General features: G+C 39.2%; 1 protein-coding gene across 1 annotated transcript; it reads right to left on the reverse strand.

The window, feature by feature from the left end:
* Positions 1–866: 866 nt before the first annotated feature.
* Positions 867–17,098, reverse strand: LOC109009546 (WD-40 repeat-containing protein MSI4-like). Its single transcript, XM_018990062.2, has 15 exons — positions 16,788–17,098; positions 16,483–16,546; positions 16,039–16,125; positions 15,859–15,921; positions 15,509–15,574; positions 15,309–15,383; positions 12,496–12,571; positions 11,900–12,107; positions 3,980–4,061; positions 3,745–3,818; positions 3,481–3,592; positions 3,280–3,354; positions 2,983–3,059; positions 1,590–1,689; positions 867–1,261 (listed from the first exon to the last, which is right to left on the reverse strand). The coding sequence occupies exons 1-15, from the start codon at positions 17,003–17,005 to the stop codon at positions 1,151–1,153; spliced, it is 1,488 nt and encodes a 495-aa protein (XP_018845607.1). The 5' UTR covers positions 17,006–17,098; the 3' UTR covers positions 867–1,150.
* Positions 17,099–17,406: the final 308 nt, after the last annotated feature.

Consider the following 17,406-nt stretch of genomic DNA (forward strand, 5'->3'; position numbering starts at 1 on the left):
TGTTTTCACTAAGCTGATTAACATTTGGGTATGTTTGGACAGAGATAAAATTTTTAGTTTATGATAAAAGTTTAAAATATTATTTTTTAAATATTATTATAATTTTAAAATTTGAAAAAATTAAATTTAAATTTAAAAAAGTTGAATTATTTATTATATTTTATGTAAAAATTTAAAAAAATTGTAATAATAAAATAAAATGAAAATTTTATGTCTCATCCAACTTGCCAAACATATCCAAATCAAAAGCCTTGCCATTTGCCAAGATTTAATATTTAGAAAAAATTTTCTCATCAGCCACTATTCAGCTCCTACCACCCCACACTCCATATCCTATGAAAAACATAATCATACCCTATAAAAAGCACCCACACATCCTATACAAAAAAATTATAAATGTGAAGTGAGAGAGTAAATAGTAACTAATGCATAGTAAATCTTAAAAGGAAAATAAAACACATTTTAAACAAAATAAAAAATAAAAATGTTATAAGTGTCGTTTCTAACCATTATTTTTATTTTGATATCATATAATTCATTATTTTTCACTTAACCTATCATGTAAAATAGCATTCATCATAGCACTAAAACCCACCGGACCCACCATGGCCGCTGGCACTGCAGACGTGCAGGAAAGTGAGCAAGAGAGAAATTGAGATCTGCCGATTAGGGCAGATGTCCAATTCCAAAAATAAAAAGGCCGACCATTCTTCCAAGGCACAGGACAGACAAAAAGGTTTGCAATTCTGCTGCACTGCCAGAACTGGCACTTTTCCTCGTCCCCTGATGCCCTTGGTAAATTTCAAGCACAAGATCTTCTCACTTTTGCTTTTGTTCTTCTAATTTTTCCATTTTGTAGCCAGGAAGAACGCATTGAGACCAGTTTTACTAAACTAAATAAAATCTGTAATGGTCCAAACAGTACAGTCATGACCTGGTCTGAGCATTTGAGATAAGGATGATTTCACCCACCACCTAGGACTATCACATCTATGGTCTGACAAAACCAGTCCACAAGACTCTTCTACAACAAACACATTGATAGAAATTTCTCCGCCTAAAGACAATAATAGATGCTCCAAATCCATATAATATACCCTCCTTCAAAGACTTGTTTCCTGTTAATTTTACAGGCTTGCTAAAAAGCTTTTCAGGACTCTCGAGGCTTTGAAGCACAAGCAACCACATGCGACTTGAACTTCTCCAGCTCTGCCAGAACCTCCTCTTCAGGTCGGTAGATCAGATCACTCATGCGCCATATCTGCACAGATTAATGTAAGATTTGCAAATCAATTTAAGTAACCTGAAACAAACTTAAGGAGAACGTTTATATTAGCTACAAGGTATCCAACGCTTTTCCAACCCACCAAACTCAAATACCACCATTCATACAAAACTTCAAACAATTTTGCATATATGTTGCCACAATGATGTTACAACAAATTACCAAATATCACTCCAAGCATCTTAACACTATCTCTCGTAAGTTCCCACATCTATCCAAGCGTGCATGTTTGACAATAATAAGACAATTTTCTAACAGTAATTTCCGTTGATATGCTTGTGTATAACCTTCAACATAGTCATACCTGCAATGTCCCTCCTCCACCGGTACTATCACAATCATCAGACACACTAACAATTGTCCATGGATCAAATGCATTCCAGTGGAAGTCAACAACTTTGTCCCTACATAAGAGGGAGGGAAAAGATCAAGAAGGAAGACTTTATGAGCATATCGGTTTAACAGACTTGAAAAACCCTCTAGCAATAAAACTTGAAGGAAGAAATAATCATCTGATAAAACCATATAAATCAAGACTATAAAGGAGCCAGTACTATTTACTGGCTATCTCATAACAAGTCATCACCCACCACCGGCCCCACTTAAGTGGGATTCCAAGATGGGGTGGCTTCAATACAGTTCTATCCTTCGGCATTTTTTGCATCATGTGGCCGCTCTCTAGACTTGGACCAAAGCACTTACACTTGGCAGTCCAAGACTAGGCTACGTTTGGGTAGTGAGAATACCTGAGAAGTGTTGAGAATATTTGTGAATAGTTATGAGTAGAGATTGAAGTGAATTTGTGGGTCCCATTGAGAGTATTTTGAGTTGTTTGAATGTATGAAGTATGTTGAGTTGTTAACTTTTGGATAGATAATTGAAAAAGGTGTGGGTCCCATCAATGATTGATTTTTTTTTAATATTGATAAATATTATAGTGATTTTATTTTTTATTTATATATAATAGTGATAAATATTATAGAATGTTTGTGAATAGTTATGAGTATAGATTAAAGTGGGTTTGTGGCTCCCATTGAGAGTATTTTGAATTGTTTGGATGTATGAAGTATGTTGAGTTGTTGACTTTTGGATAGATAATTGAAAAATGTAGGTCCCATCAATGAATGATTTTTTTTTAATGATGATTTTATTTATATATAATAGTAATAAATATTATAGTGGAGAGACTTTGGTACGAAGATGGTTCACTGTGTTTGGCATGTGGAGTATTTTCATCGGTACAAGAATACTTAAAAAGTGTTGAGATATCTTCGCTATCCAAACATTTTTCAAGAGCCACAGCACTAGTTAAGTAAGCATAGTATTATTACCATAATATATACTTCCAAACGGACACGAAGATGAGATGGCAGAACTACAGCATAAGAAGACAGAGAACTACTGAATTTTTTTTTATAAGTAGAGAACTACTGAAGAATTTTTTTTTTATAAGTAGAGAACTATTGAAGTTTAAGAGAGAGAGTAACAAAAACCAAGTTAACAAATAAGCAGCATTTTGATTCAGGTTGATGAAGCAAGGGAGGACAAAAAAAAAGATTGTGAGGCCATTAGAAAGACACGATAAACTGGTTCATGAGATATGGTCCAAGGTACAACAGAATTTTGAAATATAAGCCTGTGTGGCTGGAAAGCCTTTCTTAAGGTAAGTTGAAGTAGTGAAAATGGCAGATTCAAACCTGTGCCCAGCATGCTGGAAAAACAACCCCGGAGGAGAACTTGGACTTCTTGCTGCTCGCTCTACCTTTTTACCAACCTGCAACATCAAATAAGAAATTGTCAAAGGCAGAAAAAGCAAAAGGTCAAAAAATCATCCATGTTAGCAAACACATTTAGCATCAACATAGGCAAGATGGGGAAATGAGACGCAAATAACTAGCAAGCATGTTATTCTTAAGTTTTTAGGCAAGAAATAGGTAGTCCAAGACATATGTAATAGCAATAAACACCAGACAACTACAGGTGAAGGTTTCCACCTTAGCATAATCCCAGATGTTCAAGAGACCATCCTCTGCAGAACTCCCAAAGACAGATGACTTGTCTGGAGACCACTGGAACAGGTATCACATATTCAGTAATGAAGAAAAACAGAGACTGGTAGTTCTAGCAACAGATGTACCACATAAAAAGTAAAAGTAAGAGAGAGATCACAGAGAAACAAAAAAATTCATTAATACCTGAACACAAAGAACAGCAGCTCTGTGACCCTCAAATTTATATATAGAAGACCCAACTCCATTTGAAGTGAGATTTCGCCGATCAAACATACGGACAGAATTATCTGCTGATCTGGACAGATATTACAACAATATAAATGCATCTAGTAAATTTCAGTATCTCTCCACAGCACAGGATGAAGCCCCATCAAACCCAGAAGAGTATCGCATACCCAAAGCACTGTGAAAGCAGAAAATTGAAAGAAATATAAGACTACAGCATACCCAGTTAGAATAAGGTTATCATCGTGGGGATTCCAATCGACACAGTGAAGATCAGCATTATGTGCCTTCTCAACCTGTCAATCAGAAATAAGAAACATTATAATCAACAGAAGCTGATAAATTATCTTACAGAAAACATCTCATATTCAATAAATTATATGATAGCCAAAAGCAGAATAAAAACTTCAAAAATTAAATAAAAAGACCAAAATATAAACTAAAAAGGGAGAGTAACCTTAACAACTGGGCTGGAGCCAACTCGTGCATCCCACAATATAAGGCAAGAATCGTCACCAACACTACAAAACTCCTGCGCACTTCATCGGACACAGAAATGTGTCAAGAATAGGGCATGTCATAAATCGCAATAGGTAACAAGCTTGCAGCTATTATACAGAGATATAAATCAAACACATTTCAGTAGAAGTTGCAATGAAATATTTTAAGATGTGCTCAAAATACAACTGAATTAAAGGTGGGAAGGTCAATCCTCAGAAACTGACAAAAAGCTTAGTTTTTGTCAGACAAGATTCCTGAGAATTACAATCAGGTGAGGATCCCAGCTCCTCTGCAGTGCAAGACAAATCCAATGTACAAAACAGGAAATACTAATAATATTCAAATGTTCTTGATAACAGATATGGCAAATTGTAAATGGTGAATTCTTTGAATACGTCCAAGCAAACAGTGTCAAGACTTGGGAAATCCAACTCCTATACAATGCATTAGGAATCAGTAACTTGTGTCCACCCATGGCGGAACAAGGCACCCTTGACAATGGCATTTTTTGTGTGTACAGCAGCCCTAGGGAATATCTTAACAATGGATAACTTGAATTATCAAAAAGGTTAGAGGCACATACAAGTGATGGATTGGTCTCGCATGTGCAAGAAGTGGGGAAATTGTCAAACACCTGTTGCTTCACTGTGAAGTGGCTAAGACTTTCTTTTTTTTTTTTAATAAGTAAGAAAATTTATTGATCCTCATAATTAGGCATAGCCCAGGTACACAGGTGGTATACAAGAGAGAAATACCTAATTATAGCCTACGAACAAAGAAAGAAGAATACACGTCATTAAAATTAACCCCCTCTAATACAATAGCCTTAGCCCAAAGTAACAAAGATTGGAAAAATAGGTCTCTAATCCCCCCAATAAGCATTCTCTATTTTCAAAACATATTCCATTCCTCTCATTCCATATATACCACATAAGACATAGGGGTACCATCTTCCAAACCTTTGCTACTTGGCGATTTCCCCATATGCCACAGCAACAAACCAAAAGATCCACCACCCTCTTTGGCATGACCCAAGCAATGTCCAGCCTTACAAAGATTTCATTCCATAGAACCTTTGCCACATCACAATGGAAAAGAAGATGGTCCGTTGATTCGTCATTCCTTTCACACATGAAGCACCAATCTATTATGAAAAAGCCATGCTTCCTCAGCTTGTCTATGGTTAGAAGTTTCCCATGAGGGGCCAGCAAACCAAAGAAAGCAACTTTTAGGGGCACTTTGAACTTCCAAATGCGCTTACAAGGGAAAGCAGTAGAAGGATGGGTAGACAAAGCATTGTACAAAAATCTAACAGAGAAATTCTTGTTCCCGGGTTGTATCCAAAGCAGTTCGTCCTCCACACCACACTCCAAAATCAATGCATACAAGGTGCTGTAGAAGTCAGAAATGTCTCCCACTTCCCAATCTTGAGCTTATTTAATAAATGACACCATTCCACTGCAGTAGGCCATTCGAAGAGTCCATGTAATCAGCAACAGAGGCTTATGCAGTGCAATTCTGAAAAGAGAAGGAAAGGCCTCCTTGAGACAACACCACCACACCAACATCAACCCAGAATCTGACCCTTGTTCCACGCCCCGCCACAAATTTGAAATTACAAATAAAATCCTCCCAGCCCTTCCTAATAAATTTCCATACACCCACACCATACAATCCACGCACTTCATACAAATCCAGCCTCCCCTAATGCTGACAAATTTAGCTTCAACCACGCTCCTCCATAAAGCGTCACTTTCTTGATGGTACCGCCACAACCATTTCCCGAGTAAGGCCTTACTGAAAATGCTCAACTTTCTAATCCCCATGCCACCACAAGATAGGGGGGAACTTTTTCTTGTCCCCCAATCCACCCCACAAGAAAGCACAGAATAATATTTTCATCCTATTAGCCACACCAGCCGGAATCGAGGATAATGAAAGATAGTACGTAGGGAGGCTAGATAGCATACTCTTAATAAGAGTGATTCTTCCCCCTTTAGATAGATACATCCTTTTTCCAACAAGCCAATCTATTCTCAATTTTTTCGATGACATCATCCCATATTTCCTTGGATTTATGAGGAGCCCCCAAGGGAAGACCAAGGTACTTCATAGGCAAAGAAGAAACCTTACAACCCAAAATTTCAGCCAAATCTCCAATGTGATCTACCAAGCCAACCGGTACTAGTTTAGATTTAGACAAGTTCACCTTGAGACCGGAAACAACTTCAAAACAAAGTAAGAGAGCTCTCAATGAAAGAATTTGATTTGGGTCCGGCTCACAAAGAATTATGGTGTCATCGGCGAAGAGAGGATGAGATACATTGACGCCCCCAAATGAAGTACCACTCGCTGAAAATCCAGACAAAAAGGACCCATCCACCGCTACCTCCAGCATTCTACTCAATAAATCCATAACTAAGACAGAGAAAAGGAGATAAAAGGATCTCCTTGTCTCAATCAGCAAGAGCTGTTGAAGAATCTCTCGGGAGTGCCATTTAACAACACCAAGAATCTAGCGGTAGTGATACAATACTTCATCCAGTTGCACCACCTCTCCCCAAAACCAAATTTGTTGATAATATAGACCAAGAAGTCTTACTTAACATGATCAAAAGCTTTCTTCATATCTAGTTTACAAAGTATACCTGGAACGCCGGATCTAATTCTACTATCCAAACATTCATTAGCAATAAGGACCGAATCCAAAATCTATCTCCCCTTAACGAATGCATTTTGTGGCTTTGAAACAATATTTTCCATGATCATGCTCATATGATTGGCTAGTACCTAAGATATGATCTTATACATTCCACTCACAATACTTATAGGACGAAAGTCTTTCACCTCCACGGACTCGGCCTTATTTTTTTTTTATTTTTTATTTTCCAAATAGCTGGTAACCACTCATGGCGTGGCCCCGACCCAAGTTTATTAAAAATCCCCTCACTTGTGGCGGAGGAATACCGTGGAAACATATCCAACGAATGAACTACTAAACCTACAAAGACCACCCAAAACCAAACAAAGACCGATCAAAACCCACCTATTACGGCAAATCTCAACCAGCCCTGAAATAAACAAACCACTCCAAAACAAGCCTAAGCTCAAAAGTGCCGCAAAACTGCAAGACCAAAAGAGAAACCAAAATACAACCCTCAACAAGCCTATGTACAAAAGGAGGGGAGACCCCACCTATCCAAACAAAGAATCACCTTTAGGAGACGAGGTAGAGTAGACCGCTCTTCGTAAATCACATTCTTACCCATTTCTCCCTCTCTAGCAAGAAAATCAGCTGCATTATTACCTTCCCTATATTGATGGAGCACCATGACATTCACCCCTTCTAAAGCCGTCACTAGATCCTCCCAAAAATCCCAAAGGTACCATAAAGTGCAAATACCTTTCCGAAGCCAATCCACGACAATGCACGAGTCACTTTCAATTATCACATTCAAATAGCGAAGCCGTCTACACAAATGTATTCCTTCCAGGATTGCTTTCAATTCTGCGCTATTATTTGGGCTTTGTCCAAAATGAATAGAAAAAGCCGCTATTGCTCTACCATGGCAATCTCGAATAATTCCTCCACCTCCTGAATTACCCGGATTTCCCCTACAACTACCATCACAATTCAGCTAGACCCAACCCAAAGGAGGCTTAATCCACGACACGAGTTTACCTTGCCTTATTTGGAATAGGTGTTATGAAGGTGGCATTAAGGCTTTTCTCAAATTTCATATGTGAGTGAAATTCAACAAAAACCTTCATGAAATCCTCCTTAATAATGTCCCAACAGACCTGGAAAAAAGCCATTGAAAATCCGTCTTGTCCCATAGCTTTATCGCTTTCCATTCCTTTCAGCGCCTTAAACACCTCTGCCTCTTCAAACATCCTCTCTAACCATTCAGCACACGATTGATTGATCGTGTCAAAAGCCAACCCATCAACCTTAGGCCTCCAAGGGAATTGTTCCGCGAGTAGATTATAAAAAACTGCACTATACGATTCTTAATTTCAGATCTGTCCAAAAGAACATTTCCTTACGAATGCAGCACCTCAATAGCATTAAGGCCCAGTTTGTTTTCACAAATCATCTCATTTCTTCTAATTATTACAACTTTCCCAAACTCCTAAACAAAATACAAAAAAAAAATTCAACTTTTCATATTTCAAAACAAAAATAATATTAAATAATTATATTTTAATAATACTTTATTCAATTTTTAACTTTCATCTCATCTCATCTGTGTAACCAAACGAAGCCTAAATCTTCTATGAGAGTTGGTCACTCTATGAAAAAAATTGGTACACTTGTCTCCTTCCTTCAGCCAAAGGGCCAGAGATTTTTGTCGCCATGAGATTTCTTCCATGAGAGTAAGTTTTTCCAGCTCAGCCACAACAGCAATCTTCCTTACCTTCTCATTTGTGAGCGCCCCGACAGTCTCGTTTTCATAAAAGCATGAAAGTTCCTAAAAAAGAAGCTTCCTTTGATCATCAATCTTCCCAAATTCTTCATCATTCCACAATTTCAGATCTGTCTTCAAAGCTTTAAGCTTTCCAGCCAAAGCAAAGCTGTCCAGTCTTGGAAGTCTCTTGTGACATAAATCAGAAAAATTGGCCTCCCAAGACAATGATACAATGAATCTATCCAGTCTTGACCAGACCCTCCCATTGGACCACGTAAAATTCCCCCTGTCAAAGGTAAATCGATCAAGTCCAGTTCAAAAATAAGATCAGAAAATTCTGCCATTACCAGACTCATACAAGAGTTCCCCGACCTCTCGCTCAAAAAGCTAGTTATATTGGGCCCGTTTGGATAGTGAGATGCGTTGAGATAGTTTGTGAATGGTAATGAGATTATTAGTTAAAATTAGATGAGATGAGATGGGTTTTCTGTATCCAAACGGGCCCTAAAATCTCCCCCAATACACCACGGCTCATCCCACCAACTACACATACCAGCAATCTCCCAAAGAAACCTTCTATTGTCATCCACATTAGGACCATATACACCAGTGAAAGACCACTTGCAGCCATCGTCCACATTTTTAAAGAATAAGCCACCAAGTATTCCCCGACATACTCCTCGACCAGATTGATGACCCTCGTATCCTACAACAATTGAATGCCTCCTGACGCCCCTTTAGAGGCAAGATAGGCCCAACCCATACGAAGGCATCCCCACAAACTTATAACAATACTTCTATCTATGAATTTTAGTTTGGTCTCTTGAAGACAAATGATATCAGCCTTCCAATTCCTTAATAGATCATTGATCACATATATTCACCCTAACCTTACCCCTTCCTCTGCTTGCATTGCCTTCCCGAACATCGTAATTAATAGAGCAAGCTAGTCTCCTTAATTGCCTTTCTTTTTTGGCATAAGATCTAGCCAAGAGAGGCCGACCCAATTCGACAGCAATGAGGAGGGCTTTAAATTGGTCTTCAAAACCCTATCATGAAATTCCTAAGCAATCCCATATTTCCTCCACTTCCTGGAGAACCCAATCCAACTAAGAGTCTACCCACTGTGAACCCAGCAGCATAGAACATATGGGGCTTGGGTCATCTCTTGTCCCTTCCACACCATAGTGAGGCGAGGCAACACCTTCCTCTGACTCCCTACAAACCAACTACAAATCATACACCTTCACACACCCCTCATTTGCATCCTCCAAAGCATTCTCAACAGAGGAAGGAACCCTTGTAGAGTCCTCGTCAAACTCATTTTGGACCAGCATCCTCACACCTTCAAAGGGGCTACCACAACGTTCTACAAGTTGCAATGAACCTCCAGAGACCCATGACAACCCATTTGTGGCGATAAACCACGGAGAAGGGTCATTTCCGACAACCTTAGCAATCTCCTTGATCATATTGTAGCTATTCTCACTCAATGAAGTAGAGATATGTTCCGACAAGCCATCCAGATGATGTCCAGCAACCTTGTCAGTGCCGGCCAGGAGGGCCCTGAGGCTATCACCGGCGGATCCAAAGGAGAAACCTCTCTCAAGCCTAAGGAAAACCTAGGAGATGGTTTGATCTACTGGGGGTTGGTTGGAACCAACTTTGGCGAGCCACCCAGAGGATCGCCAGCGACTGGCGACTGTCAACCTTGTTTGTGCCAGTCCAAAGGTCCCCAAAGCTACGACGTTGCCGGCAACCTTGTCTCTGATCCTCCATGTAGGTTGGGTTGTGAGGCCCAGCCCAACCTTAGTCTTTCCTTTGTTTAGGCCCATGGTGTGAGACCCATTGGAGTTGGCTTATCTCTCAGGAAAGAACTCGGCAGCCTATCTGTCAATACATGCCCAGCCCATTTGTGGAACCCGAGCTATTAAGTGACTTGCCCAGTTCACTTTCCACTCCAAGCCCAAGCCCATTTCCCTTCTCCTAAACACACTATATAAGGCAATTCACTTTCTCTTGCAAATGCCCCAGTTGTGTCTTCATTTCTAGAAGTGTATCATGCACGCCATTCTCTGCCAAACTGACAGCAGGCTTGCAACCATCTCCTTGCCACTAAGCACTGCTATGCCAACAATACGATGTTCCTACACATGGCCATAGTTGAATTTGTGGCTTGTTGTAGTTCCTCCCTAGGCTGTTTCCACTCCATGCCCTCCATTCCTTTCCTGCACTCATACCGACACCGTGGTTGTCAGCTATGCGAGTGCATCCTTGTACGAACGTGATCTCAAGTGGTTCACCACCACCATTGGCCCCATAAATGACCGCCCTCTATTACGACCACCCTCGCTCAGTGCACCTACCATCGTCCTCCATCCCATATTGTCCATCACTTCCGGGATGAAGATGAAGCTACGTCTCCCACCGTTTCCATACTCCACTAGTGCCATGTACCGACCACGGGCATTGGAGCATCTCTGCGCAATGAAGCTTTTGGCTCCCTCCCGTGCAGTGCTGTAAAAGTCCTTTTTTTACCCTTCAGACAATTCTCAAGTGATTTGGCAAACCATTGCATCATTAATATCCCCAACCTCACTGTTTTCACCACCTTCTGACTCCTTTCAGTGATGACCATGGAACTTATAACTGTGAAAGCATTTGTACCTCATATCCATCCAGTTTCAGAACAACGAGTTTAGATTCTATCTCAAGTGTTTTGGGTCCCCCATAGTCACACTTCACCTTAAAACTAGACTCTCGGAAAAAATCTCACCCAACCAACTAGGTGTTTTTAAAACTTAGAAACAAGTGATAAGTTTAAAGGTGAAATCTCTCTAGAAATTGATCAACTTAATCCATAGATCCCATGATGATACATCATGCTCAATTAGCCAAAACTATGGCACCTAAAATCTGTAACAGCCCACCCTATAGAGAACCTTCTGGTTATGACTCAACCTATGCTTGCAACCTTCTGGCTAAGACTTTTTGGGCAGCAATCTTCCAACTTCTTGGGATAGAATGCATAATACCGTTTCCGTGGAATCAATGGCAACACAGGGAGGCACACCAAACATCTGGTGAACGCTTCTCTATGCTTAATGTGGAGTATTTTGATGGACTGTAGCGACCAAACCTTTGAAGATTAGGAGAAAAGGCTAACAGAGTTAAAAACTTCCATGCTTAGGTCTTTGTATGAGTGGACTACGGTCCATACAGATCTAATGTAGATTTTACAATTCCTTGCTACCCTACCCTTCCTTAAAACGTGTCCCCTTTGAATGCTCCCCTGGCGCTTTTTAATAAAACATGGTATCTTATCAAAGAGAGAGATGAGGCCTGATTATCAAAAGGCATGAAAAAATCTGAATTCACATGAAAAAAATGAAACTTAAAATGGTGAATTATAAAAGAGATAACAAACCACTCTTGGGTACATTGCAAATAGATAATGCAGATGTTACCTGGATGGACAGAATGCCACATCTTCAACTGTATCCTCATGCCCAAGGTAGACACCCCTTGGTCCAACAGAAGGGCCATCAGCAGCTTTATCATTGCCTTCCCCAGGTTTAGAGTTTGGTTTAATGATTGATCCCCCGGCTCCTGGTGATGTGGCTGTTGCCGAAATATGGTCCTGAATACTCCACAAAACCACCGACTTGTCCTTCCCTGCAACAACAATTGTATTCTTCAGATGAACATAAAATTATGGAAAAAATTATTTATATTAAGCATAGTAAGAAAAGGAAGGATACAGCATGCTGGATCTCCAGCATATTACAGGAATGCGACATTAAAAAATATTCATCAAGTGCCACATGCAATTAGAAAATGTAATATAAAAAATTAGACGTTTAAAACAAGACAATTATTAAAAATAATGTTATAACTTAAGCATCATATGATACCCTACATTCAGAAGGCATTTTTAGCTCACTCAAATTACAGCCCTGTTTTATCTTTGAATTCAAAGGTGATGATTCATAGCATCTCAGGTTGGGGAAGTAACTAGATTGATATTGGAACTTCAAAAATATAAATAATGAAATCTATCCACCTCCAGATAGCACATAGGGTTCAGTCGGGCACATTGCAAGAGCGAATTCTGCATTATCTTGATGTCCAGTCAAAATCTTCAGGAAGCAAAATTTGATGTTAATAACATAAACAGATAAGCAAAATCAGTGCAGGCCACAGAAAAGAAGACAGGATGACAGTTTTTGTAATAGCATCAAGTTAGTCTCAACAAGAATCTAAAAGGTTCACAAATTTACTACACTCATGTCCAGAGGTTGTCATGCCAGAAATTCCAGAAAATAAACAAGTTGTTTCGCTGCTAGTTCATCATCTTTAACACAGTTTTATTAGGTCACTTTGTATGACTGTTTGTGCATTCTGACTGGTTTTTCACTCAAACAAGAACAAGTTTAGACATTATATTAATGCATACCTAATTTCTTACATTAATTAAGCACACCGGTGTATCATGTTAACTTTTATTTCTAACATAATTTCTTGATTTTATTTTTAATTTTCTTTATAAGGATACATTTTCTTGATTTTAATTATATAACTCTCTACTGGAAAATAACTTACCCACCACAACCTAAACCCATGACCTCACCAACCACCCTATTCTTATTGAGTAGGACCATTTAGTCTTAACCAATGATGACACCCACCACCAACGAAGGCCATTGCCTAATTTTGTTTTGGCAAGCAAGCTGAAAACTTTGAAAAAAGATCTGAAGAAATGGAATGAAAATGAGTTTACACGTGGAAAGGAAAAAGCTTCTCCTTATGGAGGAGTTTTTTGTGACGTTGATGCTTTACCAGAAGGAGAATCCTTACCTCAGGTGGAAGACTCAAGAAAAAGGAGATTATATGTGAATTGGAAAGAACTACCCTTTTAGAAGCTAGAGAAAAAAGTCAAGGGAAATTTGGCTGCATAAAAGTGATAGGAATACAGGTTTCTTCCATAGTGGCCAATTTGAATCGCAGAAATAATACCATTGAATCAATTGGTAGAAGAGTCGGTTAATATAGATCCCTCAAAAATTAGAAAGAAGGTCAAACATGTATATGGGCTCACATTTGATTCTATCAGCAGGAAGGAGGGGAATTGGATTGAAAGAGAGTTTTTTTTTTTGAGGGTCCTGAACAAGATTTGACTAGTGACAAGGTTCCAGTACACAATGGTTGTTCATCGACCTTCTTTCAAACATGTTGGGAGGATGTGAAAGTAGACTTGACGAACGTTTTTTAGGAGTTCCACATGCATGGGAAGTTTGTAAAGTTGCAATGCGAAGAGCAGCTCTCAAGGCTTAAGACAGGGAACCAACTATATCCCTTATTGTTCGTAGTTTTCATGGAGACATTCAGTATACTGTTGACTATGGATGTGGAGAGAGGACTCTTGTCAGGTTTTTGGCAAGCTACAGAAGTTATGAAGAGCTACTTGTGCAGCTGTGCTGTATCTCCTTTTTTTTATGATAAATTGATTTTTATTTTTTTTTATAAGTAAAAATTTATTAATATTAATAGCATAGCCAAGTACACTAGATGTATACAAGAGAAAACACCTAGCTGATAAATTGATTTTATCTGGAGATAATGTGGATCGTTTTTGCCATACTGCCTATTATTATGCTTTGAAGCTACATCATATATTTTCTCAAATTGAAGATTAACTTACAAATCAAAACTAGTTCCTATTGGGACCGTTGAAAATATTGCTGGATTGGCTACTATTCTGGAATGTAGGTGGCAGCCTTACCCATGAAGCACTTGGGATTACCTTTTTGGTCATCATTTAAGGAAAAAAAAATCGAATGACATCATTAAGAAGATGGAACAATGTTTGGCAAGATGGAAGTGACTCCATTAAAAGGAGGCAAGCTAACTTGCTCAAAAGTACTTTATTTAATTTCCAAAATTGAAAGGGAGGGGGGGCTTGGTACTTGGCGAGGAGCTCAAGTTCCACCTAGCCAGTTGGCAAAAGGTTTGTACTACAATTTTGGGTGGCAGGGCTCATTTCCCCATCAATAGTGCATTGATGGGGAAATGGATATGGTGCTCTCACACGAAAAGGCAAGCATTATGGCAATCATCTGTGAAATTATGGCAATATATGGGGAGGGTGGAGCTCCATTGAAGTCAGCAATCCTTGTGTGATACCCCCATATGATATGGATAAGGATAGGTGGTGTATGGGATCTCACATTGCTTGGGAAGGAGAAGTTCTTGCTCTTTATAAGGTTCCAATGGGGCTCTAATTGTATCATTGACTAGTCATTTTGGAGTATACGCCATGTGGTTTGGACCTTCCATTGGGGCATTACAAATGGTATCAAAGCCTATCCCAACCAGAAATGTGGGACTTGAGCCGTGCCACCTAAAATGGACAGGCCCGACGAGGACGTTGGGAGTTTAAGGGGGGTAGATTGTGATACCCCCATATGATATGGATAAGGGTAGGTGGTGTATGGGATCCCACATTGCTTGGGAAGGAGAAGTTCTTGCTCTTTATAAGGTTCCAATGAGGCTCTAATTGTATCATTGACTAGTCATTTTGGAGTATAGGCCATGTGGTTTGGTCCTTCCATTGGGGCGTTACACCTTGTGGGGGTTGGTGGTGTGGAAAAATTTAAGGAGGCGATTGGAGGTTTTTGAGAGGAGAAGATCAAGTGGATTCCATAAAAAATGATGGTTTGAGGTCAGAAACTTTTATGATGCATTACAGCCCTAAGAATCAATTTGCGCCTTTTTTATAACAACGATTAAATTGATATAAAACGTAATTTATAAAGGATTTAAATATTGGACATGTATCTCATAACAAGGAAAAAACTTTCTGAAAACAGTAAATACCAAATCTGGACGAGAATTGGTAGCTCCAAGGACAGCATGACGGTTAGGTTGAGCTTCAACATCCCAGATGAGAACCTGAGTTTTAGTGAATCTGATAATTAGCAGAACTAAACATCTCATAAATGAAATATAGAAATCAAAGACAGTAAAGCATGCTCAATTCAAAATATATGCATGACCAACTTAATAAAGGAACTTACATCAGGACTGTCAGTATGAGTGGCCACAATCTTTGAGTTCTGTGGGAGTTCCCTGATTCTGTTCACCTGCAACATTCTATTCACTAATTACTAGAATGAAAATCAAGAGATTGGACATTAAAAAGGGAGAAATAATTTGCAGCAGAGCATTTCATTGAAAATAATAGAAATTTAACTAATCAGGATATCTATTTCCCGCCATTCGGCAGGAAAAAAGAAAAAAGAAAAAAAAGAATGGTGACATGCTTTTAAACTAGATTCAATACAAGGTCAGACCAGAAAAGTGTTCCATTTCTTTTTTATGTAGTGGCAAATGTCATGTGTGCATTTAGTGCATGCACGATTCATACCTCCCCAGGATGTATGATGGTCTTGTACTTCTTTACAAATGGTGACCGTGCTTCTTCATTGAACTGAAAAATGAAGCAGCTAATGTTAATCGAAAGAATTAGGCTGCATGAATAACCTCATTGAAAACAAAGTAGTTGGCAAGGAGAAGAAAGCAAAAATATCACGAAATTTGCAGTCACCTGGGATATGTGCTCTGCAGCTGCAACCCTAGGTTTGACAACTTCACAATTTGCAATGACCAGAGTATTTGGAACGCTACCATCAGTCTGAAAACAAATGGGAAGAAAAATATTTAAAAGATAAAGAGAAGAAGACACATGAGCTTGTTTTATGCAAGAAAAGCTACAATCCAACTGCAACACTAATATCAGAACAGATCACTATAATAAATCGCATTAGTGTGAGGGATTCACCAAGGATAAGAAATGGCATAAGAAACACTTTTCCTACAAAGGGGAAAAAAGGAATGAAGGCCCTACAATCAAATATCTTAATCGACTTCATTTTTTGTGTCCTATAACAATGTTCAGTTAATTAAGATAACCACAGACCACTTGTTAAGCTAATAATGAATAGGTGTCTATCCTAACGTAACTAATCGAAATTCACACAAGCAGACTTGCCTGTTCAGAGAGATAGAGACGCTGGCGATTCTTGTAAGTGGCTTTCTCGAGCTGAGGACCCCACCTGTCAGTAGCAATAACAAGAATAGCCCTTAACAATAAACAAAGAACAAAAAATGGAACTTGCATAAACCCTAAGAAGTAGAAGACAAGCTCAAAACTCTAAATATTAAAATTAAATTAAAAGAAAAAAGAAAAAGAACAACCCTAACGTTGAGGATCAGAACATACATAAACCCTAAACCAGAAAGTTAAAAAACCCTAGAAATGACAGAGAAAAACCATGGGGAGAAATGTGCATGTACCGGCAAGAGAGAGAGGGCCAGACGAGGTTGTGGTTGGCGAGCCAGTCGTAGAGGACAGGGACGAGAGACTTCCACTGGGTGTACTTGTCGTCGACGGTGGGCTGCTGGGACTTCTTGGCCTCCTTCACCTTCCCAGATTCCTCTTTCTTATCATCCTTGGGCTTCGGCTTCCGGCCCCTCGTCTCCTTCTTCTTCACTACCTGCGGCTGCGACTCCATTTCTGCTTCACCTCGTGCTCGTGCTCGTTGACAACTGCGACACTCCTAGCGTATATAACCGGACAACCCAAATACCGTAGAGATGGATCTCTGCAACTGTTATGGGCCGAGCCGGCGATAAGTAGTTTAAGGCTCAGCCCAGCAACCAAGTCCGAATCTGGCTTCCAGAAACAATGCTCAAATCGTGAATGAGATTATGATTAGACTTGAAAGACCTGTGGTTTTTTCTTGTAAAACTTTTTTTTGTTGTTTTCTTTTTCTTTTCTTTTTTTCTTTTAAGGTTATTAAGTTTTCGATAAGTAGATATCAATGAGTTAATCACTCCCAATGAGTTGGTCAGCCAAATATTAAGGTCTAACTACATTTTGTCATGTTTTCCCATTCATAATTTATCTATCCAA

This window comes from Juglans regia, chromosome 1, assembly GCF_001411555.2.
Source record: "Juglans regia cultivar Chandler chromosome 1, Walnut 2.0, whole genome shotgun sequence".
Lineage (NCBI taxonomy): Eukaryota > Viridiplantae > Streptophyta > Magnoliopsida > Fagales > Juglandaceae > Juglans > Juglans regia.

Bases quoted from the DNA above. Each gene is read 5' to 3' on its own strand.
- LOC109009546 (XM_018990062.2), bottom strand. From the start codon at position 17,005: ATGGAGTCGCAGCCGCAGGTAGTGAAGAAGAAGGAGACGAGGGGCCGG. The intron at 3,355-3,480 runs GTATTAATGAAT...TACCTGTTCCAG, and splicing joins CTGCTGTTCTTTGTGTTCAG to TGGTCTCCAGACAAGTCATC. The intron at 3,060-3,279 runs GTGGAAACCTTC...TTGATGTTGCAG, and splicing joins ACATCTGGGATTATGCTAAG to GTTGGTAAAAAGGTAGAGCG.